The sequence below is a fragment of the Molothrus aeneus genome, chromosome 3 (genome assembly GCF_037042795.1).
Source record: "Molothrus aeneus isolate 106 chromosome 3, BPBGC_Maene_1.0, whole genome shotgun sequence".
Lineage (NCBI taxonomy): Eukaryota > Metazoa > Chordata > Aves > Passeriformes > Icteridae > Molothrus > Molothrus aeneus.
The window spans coordinates 20977402-21003934 of NC_089648.1; the positions used below are offsets into that span (position 1 = coordinate 20977402).

Here is a 26533-nt window from a genome sequence, read left to right on the forward strand (position 1 = left end):
TCATTTCTTAGATGCTGATTTATTTTTTCTGCTCAGAGCACCATCCAACAGTGGGAGGGCCCATGGAGTCCCTCCAGTAAATGAAGTGGTCTAATGGTGAGAAACAAAACAAATCTAGAATAAAATGTGTAAGATTGTGAAAGAATGGGCAAATACATAGAAACAGCTTTTCTAGTTATTCAACTGACAGGCAGTTCCCTGCAAGCTAGAAGGTGGAGAATCATCTTATAAAATCTTCCCTTCATAGAAAGTTACCAAAATGCTTAAGAAATAGAACAACAATACAGAATAATATTTTTATAATATCTGTATTATTAATACAGAATGGGGAGCAGCTGCTTAGTTTTTCCCATATCAATCAAAACGGTGACAGTGACAGAGAAATCCACACGTGGGACAATTCACATTCTACTTAAGTTAGCGAAAGTCAGGGGTTAGCAGCACTTTGTACAGCTCAGGCTTTTACAGTGCTCTTGCTGCTGGAAGGCTGCCAGGGAAATGCCATCAGGGGGGTTTGCTTTCACACTGCAAGGTCTGCAGTTTTGTATCAGGTTAAGAGGAAGAGGAACATGGCACTGCACTCTTCATTGAAACAACAGTGGTGAAGCCAGGGTAAGAACAAAGAAAAACTAAGAGACATAAAAAATGAGAGCTGAAATTGTTAATATAAAAATGCTAACAATGTTCACAGGACACTGAGCTGCTATAATAAACCTGTGCTGTAAGAGAATGTGGCATAGTGGGCTATGATTTCCTCTTTTTGTCAGAGAAAGATAGAAGGAAATCATCATAATCTAATATAGATGACATCTTTGATGATTATTTTTAAAAAGTAAAGTGTCGTTTAACCAAACCTAACATAATAGTCTTATTTAAAATGTCACAGTAGTCCTCATGGGGGAAAATAGATTTATTTTTCTCGGTTTACAGCTGTAGGCTTTGCAGAAATACTCCACAGTAACTGCATTTGAGGAGACTGATTTGCTTTATATCCGATATTCTCGAACCCATCAAATATTAAATTCCATAATGCTTTTGAAAATGTTACCCTGTATATAATGTATTGCACCTGTCTGTACTTGCGATACCTACACTCACATGAAGCACAGAGAATTGATGTTAGCTTGTCCAGATAATTAATTTACACTTTTCCAAGGAGTGGGAAACAACTTGGGATTTACAAAAAGACCAGTCATATTTCAACTATTAAAAGCTTTCTTCTTTCTTCTAAGGAATGAAATTTTACATTATACACTTCTTAACAGAGAAATCCTGGCAGAAACAACTTGCAGGTTGTAATAATTCCTGTAATTCCAAGCAACCAGCCCAGGTGTATGACACTACTACAGATCTGTTTGTTTCCTCTATGCTGTGTGTACACACACACTTATTTTCTGAGCAGAGAACTGACTCATGGTAGCTAATTGCAGTAATGAACTCCACAACACAGGGAATTAATTTAGTATTCTGCTGTGCCTCTGCCCAGGCATTTTCTAGGCACCAAAATGTTCCTCAAAACTCATCTTTAATGCTGAAATGTGGCTGATCTTCAGGTTTAAAGTCCAGATTGGGGCTGCCATCCTCATTCAGAATTCGCCGAGAAGTATAGCCAACAATTGGATATTTGGCTTTATAAACATTATTGAAGATGTCATCCAGGGACTTCAGTTCCTCCTCTGTGAGTCCTGTCTGAAGGAAACAGGGAAATGAAAGTCCTGTCTCAAAGAAATTAAAATAAAGATATTTACATGTTGTTGTTTTTTTTTTAATGATTACTGTAAACCTTAGGGTCAGCTTTTGTATTTACACAGCAGAGCATGATGAATAAAATTGATAGCACAGCCTGTAATTGTATTCTTTCCATTCAAATTCAGCCTTGACAAAACTTAAAGGTATTCAGGTCAGACTAGCAACAACCCACCACCAGAACTAGCATTCACTGCCATATCAGGATACACCAAACCAAAAGAAAGGGATTTACTGTCTTTGTGAGCATCTTTTTAAACAGCGGGCAATTTCCATTTTATATGCTTACAGAAGTTGTATTGATTCCAGAAATGAAAAACTTTCTTTTTGAAAACTGTTAGCACCTTTCATGACCAGTAAATATGTTTTATGTATCTAAAGAGAACTAGTGCATTTTGATTTTAAATATGTGAGTCAACTTATAGAAATGCAAACAATTTAAAGTCATCATTCATCATCTTGCATAATAATAAAAATTTGCAAAGTAGAATTAAACTGATGGCCCATTTTCTTACTGTGTCATGTGTAAGATCTGCTGGATCCAGAGACATCTTTGCAACTCCTCTTGTTGAGTCTTTTCCAGCCAAAGCATTGTATGGGGCTCCTTTTCCATAAAATTCTGTCAGATTAAAAAAAAAATAAAATCCAGTGATGATCTGACAATGTACAGGCTATGTTCAGCTTCTACCCTTCACCAGACTGTGAACTGAATGTCAGTGAATTGAAAGCAACAACTCAAGCCTAAGAATCTTCTTTCCTGAACTGACTTTGGATTTCCTACTTGTTGAGCTTATACAGCTGTTGAACTTCCTACACTGCATTCTTAAAATTTGCCTATTATTTAGGGAGTTGTGCTTTACATTCTCATGAGATGTTTGCAGACCCCAGAATTTGCAAGCTCTGTGTAATTTAGGATTTGAAGATCAGCCAACCCAACGTGTATGCCCAGACAAGGTTAGTACAAACACAGTAACAAGCCATTGGTTTACTTATGATGACATCAAGGCAAGTGTCTAAGACCCTCATGGTCCCTTCAAACTTCTTATTGCAAATCTGGATTAAGTAACAGGAGCTCAAATTAAAACATTTGCAGTTCTCAGGGAGGGCACAAACAGCAATGGGTGTGAGCACCAGCACAGAAGGAAAAGATGCAGCTGCAGCAGTGTTGATATTGTACGGTGGGTACATCCACACCAGGTTTGATCTGCTCAGCTCATGTACCCAGGGCAGTAAAAGTAGCTTCCATGTGGCCTGACCCCACATCTGGCAAGGACTCAGGGAGCTGGGAGGTTCTTCCAGTTTTTATTAGCAATGCCCAAGCTACCTGGACAGTGCTGGCTTGTCTGTCTGCATGTTGTGATCTCAGGCCAGTGTAAGTTCTAGACAAAACCTTAGCAGGGGAGCTGTCAAAGGAGGAAAATCAAGTTTTTTAGAAGAGGAAAAAGTATATCTTTTTGTTGCAATTGAACTGCAGGCTTCCAATACACTGGGAATGTCTGAACCAAATGTCTGAATAACATGAAAGCAAAGTAGACAGCAGAGGAGAAGCACACTAACCTTTTCCAGAGGTGACATCAAACACTACTCCCTTCACTGCCAGGTAAATGGGCTGTCCTTCCTGGAGGGAAAGCCATCAATACATCCTCAGCACTTTGGCACGGCAAAAAGCAGTTCATTTCAGCTGTGAAATCCACAAGCTCTTAGGACCCAAATTCTTTGTTGTATGTTCTTGTTATGCTTTGTTATGCCACCATGCACATTCCCTCTCTTGACATCTCTTGCTTGTGCTTTAAACTGCCCCTAATATTCTTTGAGGGTTCAAACAAAAGCAATGAGAATCTTTTTAATCTAAACAGCACAACCAGAGAAGTCCCTTTTGCAAGTCACCTCTTGTCTGCACACTAGTCTGCTTGAAGATTCTCAGCTGCATTTTTCTATTCCTAATGCACATGGATATTGCCCAAAATAAAAGTGTGTGGCCAACAGCATTATTTGATTAAGAAACAAAGATAAATACATAAACACACGTAAATCTGATCTGCTGAGATCTGTTTTACTTAATAAGCCAGTGCTTCTGCTTTGTGTTTTATACATAAGATGTAATTTTAGTCAGACATTGGTTAGTCTCTTCAAAGTTTCTAGAGAAGACCCTGAGAAGGTCAGACAGCAAGTGTTTCAAAAGAGAAGCAGATGTGTATCCATACAGGACTTTATCGTTTTTAGTCTGGAGTTCTGCTGAGCCTTCTCTGAACCACAGGAAGCTAAACACTCCTAAGTTAAAACTGTCTTCTTGTTTTGATAATCTTGGTGGGATTTTGTTGTTGTTGTTGTTTTGGGTTTGGATTTAGGTTTTTTTAAATCTAAGTACATGGTTTAATGAATTACTGAGAGAAAATGAACTTTGGCTCCAACTCGTGGTAATCTGAAATTCTCTGGCAGGAGCACCTTGCCAAGCAGGGAGCGAGCAGAATGGCACACGGCACCCAACTATCTAACGGTGTGCGCAGCATCAGCCTCGGCAGCTGCCAGCCGCACCGGGGCACAGGCTGGAGCGCACGGGTGCCGCAAACCTCTCACAAACCACTGCCCGAGAAACAAGGGCTGCCCAGAACCACAGGGCGGGGATGATGGCGGGGCGGCACGGCAGCAGAGCACGAGAAACCCGAGCTCCGCGGCGGCTCCAGCGCTCGGAGCGCCGGGGAAGGCGGCAGCGCCGGGACCGTGCGGGCCCGGCCCGGCCTCGGCGCAGGGCGGCGGCCCGGCCCTACCTGGTGCCCGTCGTATCTGGCCAGCTCGGGCTCGGTGAAGAGCCGCACGGGGGCCTCGGCCGGCGGCCTGAAGCGCAGCTCGGGCTCGGCGCTGGCGGCCGGCGGCAGCAGGAGCAGCAGGCAGGGCAGCGGCAGCAGCGCCAGGCACGGCAGCGGGCCCCGGGCCGCAGCGCCCGCCATGGCGCGGATCGCGCACCGCCCCCGGCCTGCGGCCCGGGAAGGGAGCGGCGTGCGACCGCAGTTACGGGAACGCCGTGCACAGGGCCCCAGGGCCAGCACGGGGTTTACAACAGTTCTTGAAAAAGAACAACCCCCTCGCACGGCTGAGGGGCGTGGGAGGGCTCAGGCTGCGGAAAAGGAGGCTCGGGGGAAGCTTATGGCGCTTCAGGAGGGCCTGAAGGGAGGCTGCAGCCAAGTGCGGGTCTGCCGCTTCTCACGGTAACCATCGATAGGACAAAGGGAAATAGCATCAGGCTATGCCAGGGAGGTTTAGATTGGGTATTGTTAAAAACGCCAATCACTTGTTTTTAAAATTTTTGAAAGTTTAATAGTAATAAAATGGTTATAAAAATAGTAATACAATTAGAGTAATAATAATTTGGACAACTTGAATTAGGACAATATGAGACAATAAATACAAAGAGTTAAGGACGTTAAGGCAGCACGAGCCCGAAAAAGGACACCCGTTAACAGAGGATTAACCCTTAAAAGCAATAGCCCGTTGAATATTCATACACTTCATACATGATGCATAAATTTCATTCAAATACAGGATTCTGTCTGGTCATCGTCAACTTCTTCCTCCAAATCCTAACAGCGCCTTCGAGGCGGGAAGAAGTTCATTTCTTCTGATAAGAGGGCCATAAATTCTTCTTCTCTGAAAGATTTAGGTGTCCTGTGGCTGCTATCTCGCTGCGAGTCCTTTCTTTTTAAAAAAAGTATCCTACATAGCATCGTTTCTATTTTAACAATTTTTATAACCTAAAACTATATTTAACATAGTACTTAAGAGAATTAATACAGCATTACTTTCTAACACAACACATATAATATTCATTTTAATATTTGCGAAAAGCCAATCATAAAATACATGCATTTTTCACAGGTATTGGGGAAGATTTATCCACAGAAAGGGTTGTTAGGCACTGGAACAGGCTGCCCCAAGCAGTGGTGGAGTCACCATCGCTGGAGGTGTTTAAAAGAAACATGGATGTAGCACCTAAGGACGTGGTTTAGATATGGACTTGGTGGCACCATAACAGACGCCTAATAATAAAAGATTTCTCAATTTTCCTCCTTCTTCCCCTCTTGAAGTTTCTCTGCTGGCTGTTTTCAACGGTTATTCACAAAATCAGTGCACATAGTGCAGGCTTCATCTTTGTGACTTAAAAAACCCAGACATTTTTAGCCTAGGAACAGACTGAATAAACAGGAAATTTTCAGATTACAGTTTTCCCTATGCTATAAATACAGCACGGGGGAACATTCAGGACTGGCAGCAGAATAAGCTGGGTGTTTATCATTCTATGTAGAATTAAGAAAATGAGAACCTTTTTACAGTTCAGATACATATATCACATGCCTCACTGCAGGGCTGACAAGTGAAGATCGGAAGGATTTAAAGCCTGGATGTTTGATCCTCCAGCATCCACTCTTTCTGACTACAGTGCTGTAATTCAAATGTACAATAGGATTGTTATTGTCAAAGGACTTTAAATCTTGGTTTTTAACTTACTAGGCGTGGGCCATAGGCAGAGGGAAATGATCTTCTCAGCAGGGACTCCCTTACAGTGTTGCATCTCAATGTAAAAAAAGTTGCACATGCTTTTTCTTGATGATGCAACGTTAACAATTACTTCTACGCTGGGGAAGGAAAAAAATAAATAGCTGTGTGTTTGTGGCCACGTGGCTCGTAAATAAGCCCTTACGTGGTTTTGGCTTTTATTTTCCTGCAGTGCCCCATTGCTGCGGGCACAGTGTGAGTGGGTCACCCCAGGAGTCCTGCAGGAGTTCTGTCTGCTGGTCAAGTACGCCTGGTGTTCTGATAACAGCCTTGAGCAAAAGAAAATAAAAATTAAAATTAAAAAAAAAAATAAAAGGTAGTATCTTGTGCAGCTTGGGGGGAGCCGGCTTTCCAAGTCTGGAAATTGTATGTTTCATGCTTGTGTTAGCAGAGTTTGCGTTGTGAAGCAGGAAAGTCTCATTTTCCCGTCACTACCTGTCAGGAGGGAGAGCTGTCCCCACAGAGCTGCCCAGGAGCTGCTCAGGCGTGCGCCGAGCAGCCGGAGCGCCCTGCCCGGACTACGCCTCCCGGCAGCCCCGGCAAGGGGCGGGCACCGCCCGGCGACGGGAAGGGAAGGGCCGGCCCGGGCGGCTCGGGGGTCCCGGTGGCGCCTGCGTGGCCCGGCCCGGGCGGGGCAGCTCGGCCCGGCCCGGCTCGGCTCGGCTCGGCCCGGCTCGGCTCGGCTCGGCCCGGCCCGGCCCGTGGCTGCCCCGCCCCGTGCGGTGCCGGCGGGCGCTGCCCGGCCCCGCGGCGCCGCTGCCGCCGATGCTATGCCAAAGCCAGAGGTGTCCGCATCCTACCAGGAGGTACGGGGGACCGGCAGGGCTGGGGGCTCGGCGGGCGGGGACAGCCGGCGTGTGGCCGTGAGCTCGGCTCGGCGCTGGGGCAGCAGGCGGCAGCTGCAGCCTGCAGAAAGCACCGGGTGGCCCTGGCGCGCACGGTTCCCTGCTTCACCTTTGAACGAGGTTAAAAGAGCGGGCTGTTTCAGCTGCGTGAGGTGGGCACGGCTGGACTCTGTAGCCGGGGTTTGGTGTGCCGGGTGGGAGAAGCGACTCGGATAGCAGAGCTCCCGCACCCGAAACTGAAGCACGCTTTATCACACTGCCAAAAGCCCGAGGCAGCGCCTGCTCTGCATATCAATGTACATGCTCAGCAGCCCGGCTTCTTTGCTCGTTCCTATCTCTCCTAGTAGACGCAGGAGCAATTTATGCCAAGCTCAGCAGCGGTAGAGTTACAGCAAAGCACTTTTGTATCTTGCAGGCAAAAGGAATGTAGATATCTTCCTTCCTCTACACGTGACGGGTAGTTCGAGGCTCAGTTTTAATACATTCTAATTTAGTGTGGTACAGTCTGTTTAGTTTCAGCTTCTGGTTTTCTCGCCAGGCTAGGAGGCATTGGCAGATGATGAATCAGCAGATCAGCAAAAGGCCTGTATGAACAAGTTCTCCTTTTATTTAAGGGAGTTTTATCCAGTAGGAAGGTTTTTTAGCCCGTGACTATCAAGATGGGGTTGACTTGTGTGCTTGTACCTAGGGAAGGTGCTTGTGAGAGTTAGTGAATCTGCACTGATGCCTGAAGTGTGGACACGGGCAATGCGTGTTGTGCTTTTACCTTAAGTATAAGCCACCACTAACACTGCTCCCCACATGTTTGGGTTTATCCCAAACTGTGTCAGGAGTCAAGATAGGATGTGTGTGTAAGTGCAGCACCTGTGTGTCCCCTCCTTCTACAGCAGTCTTTGTTGCTTTTGCCCCTGGCAGGAATGCTCAAATGTCTGGAATTGCCTTTTCTGAGCTTCTTTTTGGCCAGTGCTTTTTCTGTGTACAGCACTGAAAAAGAACTGCTGGGACATGGGCAGGTTCCTGTGGTTGTTTCTCCCTCAGCTGTCTGTGCTGAGCCCAGAGGAATGCTGAGTGAAGTTGTGCTTCGTGCCCTTCCTGCCCTTGACATCCTGTGCTGTCTCTGCATCCTACTGCAAGCTCAACCACCCTGCAATCTGTGCTCCTTCTGATTGGCACCATGCTTCACCCCTTTATCAGAAATACCATATGGGAAGGGCTGGCCTGAGAGGGTGAACCTGGCTGGCATGCTCCAGGCTTGCTGTTGGCAGAACCCCCAAATCCAAGGGGAGTGACAAGTGTGAACTGGAATCGGCTGTCCTGCAGTGTCCTGTGCTGGCTTCCCAGTCCCTGGGAGGCTGCAGCAGGGTGTGTGTGTGAGGTGTTGGGCTTGTAGGTCTGTGCTGCCCTGCCTCATAGAGGTCTGTGTGCTGCTCAGAGCACATGGCTGAGCCATGCACAGCGCTGGGATCTTGGTCACCTCAGTTCAGGATCTGCAGTAAAATAGAGCTGTTTTTAGCTGTCTTACACATCAGCTCAACCTGCTTACTGCATCTGAAGCACTCTTAGTAGTCCTGCTCTTGCCTGGCTGTCCTTCTCTGGCTTTATCTGTGGAAAGCTTGTGAAACATCGTGTACAGAGATAAGAAAACATGGTTGCATATTGTTTGGGGTTTTTTTGGTTTGTTTCTAAAGAGTGCTGAAAGTTTGTGTTTTCTGAGCTTACCACAGAATCATTTAGATTGGGAATTACCTCTAAGATGATTTTTCTTCCACTTGTTGAAAAAAAATTGCTGTAGGTCCTCTTGAGAAGATAAGAAATGTTGCTTATTTTGTTCTTTTTTAACCTTGTGTTGAGATCTCCTTGCCATCAGGAATAGAATTCACTTACCCTCCCAATAACCTCAGTCATTGAGGTGCCTTTAGCTGGGAATCAGAGAGGTGTGGGAGTCAGCTGAGGAGCTGCAGTGACTTTGTGACTTAAATTGTTGGATCAGCCTTGGTATCAGCAATGTGCACGAGTATGATTTGAGCTGGGTTCTTAGCTGATTTAGTGTAACTGGTACAAGAGTTCAGCAAGTACTTTCCTTGGGTCAGATTAGCTTATTTTGGGTCAGATAAACAGAACTAGCATGTTTCTACAAAAAGGAGCACAGTTTTAATTTTCCCTTATTTTATGGTGATAATTGAAAAAGGTATCTTCAGTTGGACCCCAGTAAGAGTCTTGCACGTGAGATGAGTTTTTAGCCTACAAGTTACCTCTTCACTTCTTGCCTCATGCTATGGGAAATCATGCTTTATTTATGTACTAAGCATTCAAAACCAGCTGGGTAACTGCTTTCATCTTGCTTTGCATGATGGAAATGAATACAGAAATACAGCAGGAAGTGAAGGAGACTTTACGTCAGACTTTGAAGGTGTAAAATGAGTGGACTCTTTCCTAATAGATGCTGATGATGACCTGGTAATGGCATAATGAGGATTTCAGTACTGAATTAAAGATGGGTGAAATAAAAGCACTCCCTTGTGGATGCATTCACGTTTCTGTTGTGTAAGTTAGGGGTGTAGTGTTTAATAGCATTCAGTGCAGCTGCAGCATTAACTGTGCCCCCGTTTTCCTTGAAACAGAAGCAAGGCTAATGTGGTGTGCTGCAAGCTCATGCCTTGGTTTGCATTGTTGTAATCTCTGTGTCAGTTATCACCAGGAAAGAAAGCTTGGAAAACATACAAGAGATACTTTCTATTTATAATGTACAAAGTCTGTAGTGCTCCACAATGTGGTGTGATGTGTATCTGCTGTGACAAGCCTCTGACTCTGACGGAAGTGGCCTGGCAATTTGAGTCCAGAGCTCTGAATAGCAAAACAAGAAAATATCTGGTCTCTGTTAGTGTTTCAGAAACACTGGAAGACTAATTAGTTGCATAAGCACTAATATGTAATAATCTGCACAGTGAGATCAAACAAGGAGCAGAAATATAGAGATGCTTGACTGTTGTTTCATAATGACCCCGCCACGTGTGGCTGAGACGTGTTTCAGTGCCTTGCCTTAACACCTGTCAAAATGCATCTCCTGCTTTTTGTGCCTCTTTATTAAGAGGTGCTAATGCTCTGTTTGCTGCTATGTGCTGTGGTTTCTTTATGCCTAAAAATATATTCTTCAGTGACAGAATTAAGTTCCTGCTTGTCAGAGAACACACTCCTAATTGTGGGGTTAAAGTGTGTTGGGGCTGCTGGGGAAATAATTACTTTGAACTTGAATGGAAAGGTGATGTTATTGTTGAAGCAGCAGGGTGGAAGTAGGTTAAATTTGTAGCATGCAAGTCACTTAATTTGTGGCTCTAAGTCTATAGAGCTGTGGCTTTTGTCTTGTGAACAAGTGGAACAGATGTTGGGTGCTCTTAGACTGGGGATGTGTTTTTGTGTGTTCGGTTAGTTGGAGCCTCTTTTATTTGTACCATAGAAATTCCAACAATTGCAAGTTGAGAGCATGTTTGGAAATTGAACCACTGTTTTAACTACACAGCTGAGTGAAGATGTGGAGCGAGTATCTGAAAATCCAACAGAGGAGAGAGAAGAAGATATGGAAGTTCATGAAGATTCCAGCTCTGTTATTTTACCAGGTGAGAACTATTGACCCAAAAATTACTGATTTTTAGGGCCTGTTACCCGCTGCAGTGCGTGGCTGTGGTTGTTTTGGTTTTGCTATTTTATTGCACTTCTGAAAGTAAACAAAAACACTAATTTCACTACTTATTTCCCTTACTTCATTAATTTAATTTACTTATTTTATGTGAATCAGTACTGATGGAAAGCCAAGGAGGTTATCCAAGGACTGATAGGAGAATATTTCTTTGTCAGGAACTGTGCTCAATCAAAACACGTTCAGCACATGTGACTCTGAGATAGCTTAGTGTGTCATCTTCCTTTGTTGTGTCCCACCTCAGTGGCAGTGGGTTGCAGGCAGAGTCTGCACCAGATTTACATGAGCAAGATGCAATGTTGAAGAGATGCTTTAAAATAAATTCTTAGACTGTTCAGGCTGCTTTTGGAGGGCATGGAGCAGTGTGAAATGGGCTTATTGCAGCTCAGGTGTGGGCACTGAGGTTAGCCAGCCTGAAAGGAGCATGGCCTAAATGCCTTGCACCTGTTCAAGTCCTATTTGTTTCAGCAGTGCAGTTTTATGCATATTAATGTGCTAATTGCCTTGGCTGCCATCTCCTGGCATGTAACTTGCCCATGGACATTTGTAAGTGGTTATGTGTGCAATAGGGGTCACTAAAAGGCTCCTGTTTGCTCTGGGAAGGCACAAACACCAAACTGTGGAGTGGGAGAGCAGAGTGTGGCATGGCCTGAGAGGGCCTGACTCATTAGGTGACACCACACAGAACAGTCAGCAGGGTGCATGGCTGCTTATCTCCTTTCTTACATTGAATTTTAACATAAAATTTTGTGTGTTCAGCTGTATGTCACTCATGACAAAACACGATGTGTAACTTGAGTACAGGAACCTTTGCCTTAGAAGTATTGCCAAAAGAAATGGCAAATGCAAGGGGTATGGGTAAAGCAGTGTCTGTGTGTGGGTGACACTACTGAGAAGATCTAAAGAGAGCAAGATTTGAAGGAAAGGAGACTCTGGGAGAGTTGGGTCAGTCTCCTTCTAGCTGTAATTGAAAGAATCCTCCTATGGAAGTTTTTAATGTGCACAGGGATTTATGAACTAGAGGGTAACAAGTATCTAGTGACTTCTACTATGGTGGAGATGCAATGCACAGATCTGAGCATGAGCATTAGAATATCAAATCACTCCACTGATGTCTATGCTGAGTGTGTAAGAATCACTTCAGACTGGAATTGGGCGGGAAAGAGTTTTGGGGTTTTTTTCCCAGAAGCAAAGATTTACCATCAACAGACTTTCTCGTGAACTTTATTTAAACTTTGTTTCTCAGTTGTCCTTGAATACAAACCTTGTTTCCTGCCTGCAGTGGCCTTAAGCAGAGTGCCAAATTCTGGCATGTGAAAGGAGACACAATCCTAGGTTGATTACACCTCATACTTGAGAAGGAAGTATCTGCCTGGCTGATCATCAAAACTAGAATTAGGTGTGGTTTTTAAAATCAAGCTGAGTTTGAGGCTTACTTTCCTCTCACATGATTGATCTTTAAATGTAAATTCAGCAAAAATATCTGTGTGCTAAAGTCCCAATCCATGTTCTGTTTGGTTCCAGATGGTGAGCTGGGTACCACTACCCCTTCTTTGCGTTTCAGCAAGACCTGCTTAAAGAATGTTTTCTCAGTAATACTCCTGTTTATTTATCTGCTGCTCATGGCTGTAGCTGTGTTCCTTGTCTACCAAACCATCAGTGACTTCAGGGAGAAGCTCAAGCACCCAGTGATGTCTGTCACTTACAAGGAAGTGTCCTTGTATGATGCACCTGGTAAGAATGGTAACAAGTAAAATGGGGTTAAATTCATGTTCTTGTTTTTCTTGGATTGTTTTAAATTTTTGGTGTTCATTCTTCAGAGCCCAGAGTGCATATAATACTTGACCCAGGTCTTTCATTTCTTCACTTTAGATTAAAAGGTTGTATTGGCTTTGCACAGAAATGTAAATGTTGTATGGGAGATTTTTGGGAGCTTTCATGCCAATAACATGAATGGCAGAAGCTGTGGAGAATTATGCAACATTTCATAGATGAGAAGTGTTTTCAGGCTTTAAGATGAGTCCTCTTTTAGGGGACAAAGTGAATTTCTTTTGGAAACATTCCCCAAACTGTATCATTCAAACAGAGTAAGGCATAGGAGTAACACAGGAGCTCAGTGCTGCAGTGGGCAATGAGATGCCATTCACAGTAAAGAGCTGAATTTCTCAAACCAACCACAAAATAACCACAATGCCACTTTCTACTTCCACCCTGCCTTGTTTACAACATGGCATTACATCAGTAGGCAATGAAAGTCTGATGTGACTGCAGGGAACAATGTTGGCACAAAAATGCAGTGTGGCAGCAGAAACTGTTGCAGTTTGCAGGAGGAGTTGCTCCACAGGGGCATTTTTGAGTAGTGAGTTCTGTTGTTATTAATTTTTTTAATTGTCCAGTAGCCATTCATAAGTAGAGCCATGGTAGCAAATGCAGCTCAGTCAGTCATCAGTGAGTTTCCAGTTTAACAACACTTCTGTTTGAAGTGTTACCACATTTTCCAAATACCCACTTCAGTAGTTGTGGTTGAAAGGTATTTTGAGGTGTTGCCATATTGCTGTAGTTGTTTTTCTCTATGGCCAGTTAGCCCAGCTCTGGAAATAGTGCCTTATGTTTGGGCCATATGAATCTGACTGTAAGAGCAAGCAAACTCAAGCTTTTCCCTTTTTTTTCCTCCTCTCATGTGAGCATTTCATACAGCAGCAGGAAGAAAATAAGCAGATTTTAAATAAGCATAGCAGCATACATATAAATCCAAAAGTATTGTTGGAGATCCCTGCAGATCAGAGAACCTAAATCAATGTAGTCCTTTATTTTATTGCTCTATTAAAATGATGAGATGGCAAGTTGCAAGCCTGGAGCTCTGAAGAAAGGAATAAAGCATTTGATATATGCTGAGTGCTTTGACATCTCACATTTTGGTGGGCAGGTCATTTCAGTTGTAAGTTAATTATATCTAATCAATCATACTCTTTTTCTTTTTTAAGTTAGACTAGATTATCTTCCAGCAAACTTTTTTCCAATAATTAATATGGCATAGGTGTAAAAGCATTTTGAGGTTTGGCTCTTGTATTTTGCTGGCCTTCCAATGCTGAGGTGGCTGAGGTTGCTTGAATATGCTGTTGGACTGAAACAGGAGGTTTATGGCAAATGTGGGTTTCCATCCAGGTGGAGTAGTTGCCTGCCCTACCCAGTGCTGTAAATAATAAGGGATGGTAGCAGTTAGTGCATGTTTGATGGCTTTGTTTTTTATCATGGTGTCACATTCAGTTAACAGAAGATATTGTATGCTGAAGAGCATCTTTTCACTTCTGTTAGCTCAGCCAGTGATCTTCGATCTGTCATGTATGGGTGTACATTATTTCCAATTAACACTTGATGTGTCAAATGCTAATATCTGAAAACTAAAGGACTACATGTCCCATTTGATCCTCCCTAATATATTTTACAGATTCATCTGGGATTGAGAGGGACTGGTGGATTAGCTGCTGGCTTGTGGGAAACTTGGTAGCTTCTATGAACCTTGAACTGTTTTAACAGAATATGAGCCCTGATTCTTTTCAATGCGTCATCGGGGTTCTGTCCTGATGCTGTCGGTGTTTTTGTCCTGCTCCAGAAAAATGTGGAAGTGCATGGTTTAATTTGATTGTTTTGTTGCATCTTAAAGACAGCTCAGTATCCTGTGGGATTAAATTCCAGAATGAAAATCGATGTCCTCGGGAAGGAGATTGGTCTTTTCCAATGTTTTTTCTCCCCAAACAGGTATTGCCTTTTACCCGGGCAAGGCTCAGCTGCTCAGCTGCAAACATCATTACTACGATCACATTCCACCTCTGGTAAATCCAGGTCAGCCAGGAGACATTGAATGCACCACTCAGAGGATCAACTACACAGATCCTTTTACTAATCAAACTATGGTAATAACAATATCATAGAACTAAGCTTATTCAGTGTGGGGTTTCTGCTCATAATCTTGTTGGAAAGTAAAAGTATGTCCTACGTGCTGTAAAAAAACTCCTTGCTTCTGGTTTGGATTTTTGTAAACCATCTGTCATTTTGTTTCCAGAGATGTAAAAGACCCCAGTCAGTGTATATATGTGTTATGGAAGATCAGCTGTCCTGTGGGTGTGAGCAGCACAAAACCCTTAATGGGATAAAATAAGTCATTTTTCACAGTGAAGCTCTCACTTCATTCTTCTCCTAAATGAACTGGGAAGCATTTTCCTTGATATGGTAAACCTAGCTCTGATTGAAGGCAGTATCAGTATCCATTAAAGGAGGATAGCTAATCTCTTTTTTTATGTTTGCTGGGAATTCATACATGAATTCCTGCTGGGAATTACATACCATGTTTGTCACACTTGGAAGAATCTTAAATGGGTACCAAGTGCTTCATTACACAATGCTTTGAGCCAGCAAGATGGGTACACTGAGGAGTGATAGTCTGTCTGAAATTGCCCTTAGAACTGCAGGGAAGCTTGCTTCTTGATAAACAAATGTCCAAAACCCACAAATTACCATATTCAATACTTAAATATTAATATTTAAACACTGAATCTTGGTGTAAATACCTCCTTTTTAAACTAAAAGGAGAGACTGAAGTGGCATTCTTGTTAGGTATTTTAATAGATTTTACTTAGTAGCACCCAAGAAACTCTGTGTGTGTGTGTGTGTTAGATTTCTACAGAGTATTAGTGCCAGATGGTAAATTAATGAACAGGAAATGAGGATTCCTTTGCTCCTCTCACCATCTCTGTTTGCTTACAGAAGTATGCTTTGGTTGTTCAAGGCCCTCGTGATGTGAAGAAAAGGGAGCTGGTGTTTTTGCAGTTCCATTTAAATGAAACAGACCAAGATTTCAGTGCCATTGATTACCTGCTGTTTTCTTCTTTCCAAGAGTTTGTCAGCAGGTATGTAAAGGGGGGATGAGCCTGGGGCTGCATTGAACTTGCTGTCACAATACTTGTGAAAGCAGGGCATTTTCAGTAAAAACCAGGCAGGCTTTTATGATTTTTTTTAAAATGTTTGGACTATGTTGATGCTCTTTCATGTCTTTGTTTACTAATGTGACCTTTAAAAAATGTTTTGAGGGCTTTTTCAGTGCCAAAACTGTTCTTCAGCTGTGCTTTTAAACCATTTGTTGTGCACTTTCTAAAAGCTTGGAGTGTGTGCTGGCTTCCTGCTGTCTGCTGCTGTGGGTGCTCAGGAAGTGTGCTGTGCTGGGCAGTGTGTCAGGAAGTGCACCAAGAACACAAATATTTCTGTACCATTTGGGGGTTTTTAAAGCAATTGCTGTAGAGGTCAGATCCCTAGATTGCTTTCATTGAAAGATTAACTCTGTTTCTTTGTATTACTGACTATATTTAAGATTCTGCAGAATGATGTAAATTCATATATTGGGTTTTTGAAATTGCTTTGTATTGGTTTGACATTGATTGCTATCATTGGAGTGTCTAATCTACCTTCTAATTTTAACAAGAATGGAATTAATCTTGTCTTGAACTTTCTTGAAAGACCCCCTCTTTCTTCCACCTTTTAAGAATAAATTTCATATTTAACAGTTTAATTTTTGCTTTAATTTGAATTCAAGTTCAGTTCTTCTCTCTGAGATCCAGATTAAAAGTTAGTCAAGAAATATTAGTCATAGTGACAGCTGATAGAAAACCTTAATTTGATAATAGAGGCTCAGTGAAAAAGGGACAGGGGATAGAGGACCTATGCAGAACAAAATCAGGTGAGGGAGGGAAGAGAACAGATTTTATTGTAGCAAGACTTCCTCAGAGGCTTGGACAGGGTCATACTGATGTTTTTCAGATGGATCAAAGAGTGGAAGTGTTCAGGCATGCTACCTCAGGCATGCCAAAGACCAGGTAGGTGGAATTGCCTTTTACAAAGCATTTCTGCTTCAGTGAAGACATCCTAAGTCTTTAACTGTTTTCTGTAACTGTACTGAAGCACCTTATAAAATGCTAATGTTCTGGGTGTTTTAGGCATTGATATTTTAAGGTGAGAGAACACCGGTTAAGAGTAGTGGTGTAGAAGGTGCTGCTCATTCCTTATGTTGTTTTTTTCTGGTTTTATGGCTTGTGCTCTGGTAAGAAATGCTTACAGTGGGACCAGTTGCAGCAAGGTTGCTCAGCTCTTTCTGTACTGCCAGGCACCAGCACTGCCTGAGGCCACCCCTGGTGCTGCAGCTGCCTGGGGGCAGGATGAGCAGCTCAGTCTCTACATCCTCAGGCCTTGGCAGCCACAGGGAAATGGGGATGTTTGTTTGGGGATGCATCCTCTGTACTTGCTTGGGGCAGACAGTAGGAATAGGAGTTGAAACTGGTTTTGAGCTAACCTAGGTGAAGGGTAACGTTGGCAAGGGGATGAAGGCCTTAGTGGTAAATGATCTGCATGTCTAGATGGAATAAAGGAAAAGAAGCAGCTGTGGGCAAGAGGCCAGTGCTGTCTTTTCTGCAGCATCCTCCCAAACTTGATACAAATGCTGTGGCTTGTCTTGCTCAGTGCTGTGTTTGCTGTCCTGGCATGAACTGGCTGGGCTCAGGGCAGGTTGGGAGTTTACATTTCTCCTGACTGTGAAGAGTGCATGTGAAACTGCACTGTGTGTGTGGAGAGCACTCATTCAGTCCAGCTTCCAGCAGAAGAGAAAATAGAAATGGTTTCTTGTTCATCAGCAGATCCTAAATTTAGCTGATGGGAAGTCTGGCTTAAGATATCTGTAGAAAGTGTTGTGTGTCCTTCCATACAGCCTCTGAAAACTTCAATTACTGGCCTCTGTTAACTACCTTTCCTGACAAAGTGTCTCACAGGTTGTGAGGGCCCAGAATAACACTGTGCCCAGCAGTTCATGTACAGTGTTACCAGAGGTGCCACAAGCAAGAAAAAAATGGTAACTTGTACCTTTAAGAGATTTTCTGTGGTGTAGTAAGCACTGAGGACTCGAGCAAGGCCCAGTTGTTTCTGTCAAGGGCTTCATTCTCTGCAGCCCTTCTGTTAAAATTGGATCAGACTCCATGAAACTGGCACTGCTCACTGGTTTTGTCCTGGGCTCCACAGAACACTGCTGCTCTGTGTGCTGTTGTTGGCCTCTGAGCTGCGGGGAGATGCTGCTGCCTTCTTTTCCTTTTTCCTTTTTTTTTAAGGTAGTGGCAGCTGCTGTCTGTACCATATTAATTGGAGGGAGGGAAATAATGAAACCCTTGCAAATTACCCAAAATATGTGGCTAGAAATGCAAGTTCCTCTCCTGAACTGTCATTAGGATAATACATGGGGTTTAGAAGAAAATCCTGAATATATTCCTGACAAAACTATTGTTAGTGTAGCATGTCAAATAACTGAAATGATGGATACCAGTGTGAACAGATCAGAGATGATTTCAGGGTCTAAACTGAGCTCAGTGTTCATGTCTCTGATCTGGATTGCTGCATGCAGAGAAATACAACATAGAAGGATTGAGACTTTTGGTACCACACCAGCCTTTGTTAGATGCCATGGCTGTTTGAGAGTTTCCTGCTCTGGGAAACACAAAAGCAATAAACACAGATTGGACTTGAACCACCAGTGGGTTTGGCTCTTGCTGTTGCATTGGAATCTGCTGGTGGCATGTCCTGAACTTCTCTGGCTCTCCTGGGGTGGTCCACACACACTGGTGGTAAAGGATCCACTGCAGCACTACAGCCCAGTCCAGAAATAGGTTAGTGACTCCCACAGATTAAAAAAAAAAAAAAAAAAGGAAAAAGGAAAAAAAATCCCAAACAGCAACCAAAAAAAAAAAAAAAAAAAGAGGTGTAGCCTGTGTGGGTAGTCTGTCTTTGGTGTGAAGAGGGAATTAAAAGAAACTGCCTGGAGAACTGTTTTTCAGCTTAAAATCCCTTTCCTGTCTTGTGTTCACTTGGCTGTGTGTGGTTTTAAAGTGTAATTTGCCCTCTGCTATAATTTGTGCAAAGCTTGTTCCTCTGTGCTGTGCTCCTCCTGTCCACCCCCCTTTTTTCCCCCTCACTCTGTGGCAGTGGTCTGGATTATGGAGATGCCTCTCAGATCACTTCTCCACAGCTTCTCCCAAGATATTATTAATCCTTCTTTTTCCAGCCTGCAATTACTGTCAGAGGCAGAGCACACTGCTGCTGCCTGCCTGCCATGGAAGTTGTGGCTGTAACGTTCAGCTCTGTGTCATAACTTCCTGCCTCATTTTTCCATCTTGGCTTGGAAAGCTTTTCTAGGATGCTGTATTTAGCCAGCCATTAGGCATATGACTGCCTGGCAGAGTGCTAATTATGTGTGTTCCTCTTGAGTGGCAAAGCACTCCAGTGCTCCCCTGGGCTGTCCCCTCAGCTGCTGCTCTGCCCACATCCCAGGAGGGGAAGCAGTTGTTGGATTGGGTGTTCCTGTCTCACTGGTTTCCTCTGGTGAGGAGCAGGCAGGCCATGGGCTTTGTCCTTAGGCTCTGCCCACGTCTTTCCTGTGGGACATGGAGAGGTGCCATCTTGTTGGGGTCACTACACAAGCACCTCATGTCAAAATAAAGATATTCCTAATTTCCTAGGACACCCTGGGAACAGCATCTGCCTTGATAGGTAGCAAAGTGTGTTAGTTTTTCTTTCCAATAACCCTTCTCTTTTCTGTGCATGTGCACAGTGGAATTCTGTGTCTGAGTCCATTGCCTGAAGCCCTGACTTGAGAGAATGGCTTTGTCCCATGGACACATGTGTATTCATCTGTTAAGCCTGAGCAGGTGCTGTAGTACAGAGTAGCCATTGCTTTGATATTTATATCAGTGCAGTCCCTTTGGTCCTTGTAGACAAGGCACCTTGGTTTATAGAAAGAAAGGAAACCCTGAGTTTGAAAACTAAGAAAAAAAGACAGGAAAAGTGCAAATCCGATCAGCACTGGACAAGCTTCCTGATTGGCCTGTTCTGGGACAAGAGCTTGCTTCTTCACCTCTGCTTTTCTCCTTTGCTTCTTTGCATTATTCTCCTGAAAGACCAAAACACCTTCATCTCCTAAAAGACCTGGTTATGCACACCATCTGCCACAAAAGCAAAGAGCACTCTTTCCCTTCTCCTAGGTAGGTGGATTTAGTCTGGATCAAAACCCGCTCCCTTCTTTTAAGGACCAACATACCCTGGCATATCTCTACAACCTGAAATCTGCCTTAGTAAAAATAACCTTTAATGGTTCCTGACTTCTTACAGTGGTTTACACCTTCTTCTCAAATGAAACCTTAGTGGAAAAGCAGCTGCAGGGCTGGGCTTATTTCACTGGGATGACATGGAAATGGCTAAAATCACAGTACTGAAGAGCTCCAAGTAAATAGCATGGTTAATTCACTATATCCTGTGCAGCTGGTAGAGAAGAGCTGGAGACCAGATATGCCTTAAAGCTGCCCCTTTACTACTTGCAGCATGAGGGGTGTTGGAAGCCCTAAAGATTTACAGGCACAGTATTAAAAAAACCAAAACCCCAGCCAAAACACACGAAGCAACCCTGCTGTTCTGGGGGCTGCAAATAACTGGGATTGCATATTGGGATAAGAGTTACTGCAGGTGGGAGCCTTACACCAAAGCTTCAGTGCTTTCAAAATAATAGGATTATACTGAATGTCAATTTTGAGGCATTTTAAGCATGTATGCATTGTAACTGGTTTATTTGGCAACCAGAAATGAGGTGAAGCACCCTGTCCTTCCTCTAGGCTCTTCCTGCTGTCCCTTGCTTCCTGACATGGTGATGAGTTGCTTCCTGAGGTCCTGGCTCTGCTCCTTTCTGTCCCAGGGGTGGCTGCTGAGCAGAGCTGAACTCCCTGTGGGGCAGAGCAATCCCTGCAGGCAGGCAGAGCTCCAGGGTTGTGGGGCACCAGGTAAATCCTCTGCAGTTAAGGATGCACCAGTGAAGGGCTGCCATTCATGAAAACATCACTACACACAATGTTCTAGATGTGCTGAGTTTATCAGGTGGAGAATAAAAGGAATTGTGAACGTAGTTTGAAGTACCTGTAGGTCTGACCTTCTGCCTACAGTGCTCAGTTTGGTCAATAAAGTAATGCCTTTTTTTTTCCTTTAGTCCAGAAAAAGCAAAATTCATGAAGGACTGTGAAAGCTCATACTCCAGCTGGAAGTTTTCTGGAGGCTTCCGAACTTGGGTCAAGATGTCCTTGGTCAAAACAAAAGAAGAAGATGGTAGTGAGACTGTTGAATTCAAACAAGAGGTAAAAATAATAAAAAAAAAATAGTAGTACTCATAGTACTCATGATGTTTTGGGAGTTTGGTTTTGTTTCATTGCATCCATGATGCCACTTTGCACTGAGCAGTTTTGGCTCTCATGGCTCACACTGTTTCTCAGGGAGGGATTCTGTAGAAGTGTAAATGTCTTGATGTGGTCTGCTGTTGGTGTGGCCTTGTGGCAGAGCTCAGGAGAACATCTCCTGACAGGGAGGCCAAAAATCCAAGCCTCACTTGGGTTATGATGCCTGTAGTGTCATATTAATTAATTATTAAATAATATTACAACAGCTACCACAGTTCAAGGTGGAATTGTCTAAATAACAGCTAGTGTTGGAAAGAGGTATTGTTGAGGTTGCCACTGATGTTAGGATGGAGAGGTAAATGTAAAGCCTTGCATCCTTTGTAGCATTCTTATCTCTGCTTTTTGTTTGGGTTTGGAATTTTTAGCTGTTGAGTGTCTTTAGAAACATGGAGTAACTTCACTTCTTTCATCATTTAAAACTAGAAAATATGCAGGTGGAAGATGCAAACTTATCTGGAGAGGAAATGAGCCTTTCATTCCTGTTCTGTTCACATTAATGCACTGGAAAATAATTATGTTTTGAGTTTGTTTTGCTTCCAGTGTTGGTTGGAAAGGAAGTGTCTCACCAGTGGTGAGAAATGCGAATTTTAAGAGCTGTCCTTTCCAGAGGGTGTCTCTTTCAGAGATTATACTTTCTCTTGGTCCTTGGTACTCTTGGGTTCTGGGGAGAGCAGAATGAAGCAGAGTGTTCAGTTCCATCCCTAGTTCTCACAGTTGGGTGTTACATGGCACAGCCTTAAGGGAACCCAGAGCTGGGACTGTGAGGGGGGCACACTCCTACTCCACTGGAGAAGGACAGGAGGCAAATCCCAGAGTCATGCAAGTGCCAAGTCAATACCTTGGTTTGGAGGAGAGGGAAGAATGCATCAGTCTGCTGCTGCTGCCAGGTAAGCACTGACAGCAGCTGTCTGTCTGTCCTTCATCACCTACAGCTCTCTATCATTTGCCATTTGGTGCTTACCAAGTATAGGATTTTTGAAAGTCTTCCTTTGTGTGCCCAAGTCTAACGTGTCTCAAAGTGGAAACAAAAGCTGGCTCAAATTCAGGGGGAAAAAGAGCTTTTTGTGACCATAAACATCTATTTAGTTCAGCAGTTATGGACTGGTCATCTGAGTAAGGGAACTGTCGCTGGTTTGGGTTTTCTGTTTGTTTATTTGTTTGTTTTTAATAAAACCTAGGAACCAGGCATCAGATCCCTATTAATAATACAACAGAAATTTAAACAGCTCAGACATAATTTGCACTTGCTTTGTTTGTCAGTACAACATCTGCTCAAATTGCACCAGAAGTCCATTAGCCTTTCAAATCCAAACCTGGGAGCTGGCATACTGCAAAGATGGATACAAATACCAGGTGTAACAGAGCAGTCACTCATTCTGTTAACTAGCCCAGCAGTCATTCATTTGTATTTTCCTCCTTTCCCATTGCCTTTGTTTTGCCTTGTTACTGTTTGTTTCCTGGTGTGCAGTTTCTTGGAGGAGTGTGGCTGGGACACTGGTACCCTGCAATAAAGAATCAGCTGTGGAAGTGTGGGGCAAGTGTTGGAATCCAAAATGCAGGGGATTCTCACAACTTTGGGCCTGTAAGCCAAAGCTTAGAATTAAACACTGGATTTGATCCGAGACCTTGGAAAAGGCTTCCAAACTTAGGTGCTAGAAGCAAGAATCTGGATTTGTAGTTTAGAGCAGAGGCACATTAAGCTAAGTAGAGGAAAGTTTAGAGTTGTAGGGTACAGTACTGTAGGTTTGTGTGTCAGAACATGACTGGCTAAGAAAGCTTACACTGTAGTATGAGTCCATAAGATGAAATATTTAAGCATTGGGTAAAAAACATAAATATCCTTGTTGGCAGTGTTTTATTGGTTAATAAAAGATCCTGTAACTGGAGGTCTTGTGACCTTCTGATGAACCATGGGGTAAAGATGTGAGCTGAACTCACCCTTCCTGTCTGTGTAGAAGATAAGGAAAATAAATTGCACCATCTAAAGAACTCAGAGGTCCTGTCTCTGACACATTCAAAACTCCTCACAAATCCTCACAGGCAAGTCTGCAGCAAAGGTGTTTGAGCAGAAACCACAAGCTGGGGAAGCTCCATATGCTCTGAGTGGCCATGAACAGTGTTCTAGCTCCTGCTTCTTTCTTGCCTGCAGCCTAAAATCTGTGCAGGGCTGGGGCTGTGGAGAAGACTGAGAGAAACCCTGAGGTATTTGTAAAGAGGCTGCACCATGGTGGATCAGAGGCTTTTGTGGCAGCTCATCCCTCATGCCATGGGAAGCCTTATAAGGAGGTGAAGAGTGGTCTCCTTAGAGACTTCCAACTCTGCCTGGAAAACTGGGCTCCCAAAACATGGAAAAGGCACGCTCTTCCATCATCTCTCTCTTTTTTGTGTCACAAGCCTGATGCACAGTCACAGTGCTGCTGGACTCATTGTTTGCAGTACAGAATTAAACAGGACCAGCAGCAGTACTCCCCTCTGCACACACCAAGATGTAAACACTCCTTTGAGGCTTGGAGAAGTCCTTCCACCACTGTGCTTTCCTGAGGTGCCTGTGTGACAAACTCCTGGGCAGTTTGTGTTGTGTCCTAGGAGCAGGGGGCAGTTCAGACTGGTTGTGTTGGTTACTACCTGTGTACAAACCCTGTGTGGTTCCCCCCTAGGCTGGGGGCAGCTGGTACCATACAAGTGTTTTCCTGGGCCTGATGTCTTAATATTTTCCTGGTTGTGGTTCTTGAGACTCTGGTTTCATGTGGCTGTAACACAGTCTGGTATCCTAACCCAGTTCCCTGTTGGAATTGTGTTACAGCTCTGCTGGGCAGCATTAGTTTCAAGTGGTGACCTAGTTAATGGGCAGTACTGGGAAGTGTGGGTTTGGTTGTTAACACCTGGGCTTCTTTCCTTCTTTGCTGGAATGTTCTAGTTTATTCTACAACCCATTTTTCAAATAGAAGGAGTCTTCCTGCCACCATTATGTGATTCTGTGGCAAATAAAGCAAATTTAACATTCATTCATGAGTACTTTCCAAATGTTGTATTACTGCAAGTAAATGAATTTTGGAAGTAAATTGTCCCCTCTTGAGAGGCAATGTAGAAATGGTATTGTAGTGTGATACTGAGTGAGAAATAGGAAAATGAGTGTGAGACAGAGGGAGGAAACTGCCCTTGCCATATTTTGGCAGCCCATTGTTCTAGGTAGAGAAAGGCTGCAGTGGAAGACTGGTATTTGGAAGTCTAAATAGTCTGATATCTGGAGGTCTAAATAGTCTGGTATTTTCACCTTCTTACAGGCCTTTTCTGTTGCACAAAAGACTCACTGTACTGCTGAAGAGTAACCTGCACTTTCCTTTCCCTGTCCCCAGACCAGTGTGGTTAACTACATTGACCAGAGAACTAAACCAGGGAGTGACCAGCTGTTCTTTGTGGTGTTTGAATGGAAAGACCCTTTCATACAGACTGTTCAGGACGTGAGTAACCCACCAGTCCCCTCCTGAATCACTGTCTGACTGTGCAGCTCGTGCTCTGTGTGTGCATGCACCTCCTTCTCTTACCTAACCCCAAAAGAACTGCAGACAAGAATGAGGATGCTTCTGAAATTCCAGTGTAGGCTCTTCCTTATGTCCAGTGATGCATTCTGTGTGGAGGTCAGGACCATGTGATGCTGTTCCTTGGGCTGGTGACACTCAGCATTCTGCTTGCAGCTAGAGGTACCATGTGGCTAAGAAAATCCCCCGTGTTCTAGCAAAGGGTAGCTTCAGGGCAGGGCTGAAATCTTTGCTTTAGCAAGTCTGTTGGATAATTTGATTTAATGACTTCTTTTTTTATTAATTTACAAGAAACCTAGGCTGAAATAAGAATAATAAAAATAGCCTGGTGTGTTTTTTTAATCCATTATTAGAATAAATTCATTAGAATAAAATATGGTACTGTATTTACCCAACAACCAAGGTCCAGGAGCAGCAAAATCTAGAGTGTTGGTGTTTTCTTGCCCAAAACCAGAGTGTGAATGCAGACTGTGTGGGACAGGAGCTGGGCCTTTGCACTCCTGCTGTCCCAGCAGGACCCAGGGCCCTCCCTGGCCTTTAGAGACCACTCCTATTCCCACAGCTCTCACCCCTCTCTACCGGTGTGGAATCAGATGAGGGGACTAATATTTGTCTTCTCTTTCAGATTATCACAGCAAACCCCTGGAACATGATTGCTCTTCTCTGTGGTATCTTTCTGGCCCTGTTTAAGGCAGCAGACTTTGCTAAGTTGAGTGTTAAGTGGATGATCAAGATCCGAAGAAGGCATCTGAAGAGGACTCGGCAAGTAACGAACCACATAAGCTGAGCCTAAGAGTGCCTTTTAACTGTTCATAGCAGGAGGGATAGAAAAGAACTGGAATGAACTGCAATCAGCAATTCAAGCTGAAAACCAGGTATGCTTTCTTCCAGAGAGATGCTGGCTGGAGGAACAGCCTAGTGAACTGGCCTTGGAACTGCAGAAGGCACTAACTCTAGGACAGGTCTAACAAACTCACGCTTTTCCAGTCCAAGTTTAACAAGTTTACCTCCGTGTATGGGGGACCCAGGGGGAAAGGAGGGAACTCAGTAATGTTCAGAAAGCCATCACTGTAGTAAATTGTGAAAAGTGGACAGTGTTTTGAATGTTTCTCCAACAGACCCTTTAGTTTCTGCATCAGCTGTGAGCTGCTCCCATAGCAGTCACTGCCCTGATGGTGCTTAGTGGAAGGCAAAGTGCTCTGAAAACATCCTGGCCTCTCTTCTCCAAAGTATACTTTAAAACAAATACACTGGAATTCCATTACATGTCATCTTTAAATCAAAGTACAATGACTTTAATATTAAAAAATACTTCAAGTAATCTATTGTGTGCCTTCTTTGAAAGTATCTGCTCTCAGGCTGGGAAGGAGATTCACAGGAGGCAGGAGTGCTGTGGCCTGAGAAGGTGAAAACCACTGATCAGTCCAGCTCAAAGGAAACTCAAGCAACAGGACAACGTGGGGGGCTGAGCTGGTGGCTGATCTCAAAGTCTCAGGCTGTTGTTTTTCCCTCTTTCTGGCAGTCTTTCCTAAGGAAGTGAAAAACAGTCTTTCATCAGCAGGGCATGGAACTGTGATTCTCTGTTCTGTGGGGAATGCCTGCTCACCAACTGTGCTGGGGTGCTGGTGTCTTTTTCTTCCTTATAAGTCCCTTGTTAGCTGGGATGCCTGACTTGGACGTGTGGAGTCTGCAGGGAGCAGGGCACCACTGTGTGTTTGCTCTGAAGCCTTTGCTGCAAGGATGCCAACTCAGAGTTTGCTTCTTCCTTCCTCTTCCAGCAGAGTACTCAGAGGAGTAAGTGTATCCAAAGTACCCCCTCACCTTCCTTCCTTGTTTTTGGCATCTGAGGAAGCC

At 43.8% G+C, this 26533-nt stretch overlaps 2 protein-coding genes across 3 annotated transcripts; one reads left to right on the forward strand and one right to left on the reverse strand.

The window, feature by feature from the left end:
* NENF (neudesin neurotrophic factor) lies at nt 1-4772 on the reverse strand. Its single transcript, XM_066546447.1, has 4 exons — nt 4515-4772; nt 3304-3364; nt 2262-2365; nt 1-1689 (listed from the first exon to the last, which is right to left on the reverse strand). The coding sequence occupies exons 1-4, from the start codon at nt 4692-4694 to the stop codon at nt 1513-1515; spliced, it is 522 nt and encodes a 173-aa protein (XP_066402544.1). The 5' UTR covers nt 4695-4772; the 3' UTR covers nt 1-1512.
* Nucleotides 4773-6984: 2212 nt separating this feature from the next.
* Nucleotides 6985-26000, forward strand: PACC1 (proton activated chloride channel 1). Of its 2 annotated transcripts, none has more exons than XM_066546449.1 (8): nt 6985-7103; nt 10660-10756; nt 12361-12570; nt 14596-14750; nt 15601-15743; nt 20897-21041; nt 24497-24601; nt 25305-26000. In XM_066546449.1, exons 1-8 carry the CDS (start codon nt 7068-7070, stop codon nt 25464-25466), a joined length of 1053 nt encoding a protein of 350 aa, XP_066402546.1. In that variant the 5' UTR covers nt 6985-7067; the 3' UTR covers nt 25467-26000. The 2 variants fall into 2 exon arrangements, with proteins under 2 accessions (XP_066402546.1, XP_066402547.1); XM_066546450.1 differs by having other exon boundaries at nt 6993-7103; nt 10597-10756.
* Nucleotides 26001-26533: the final 533 nt, after the last annotated feature.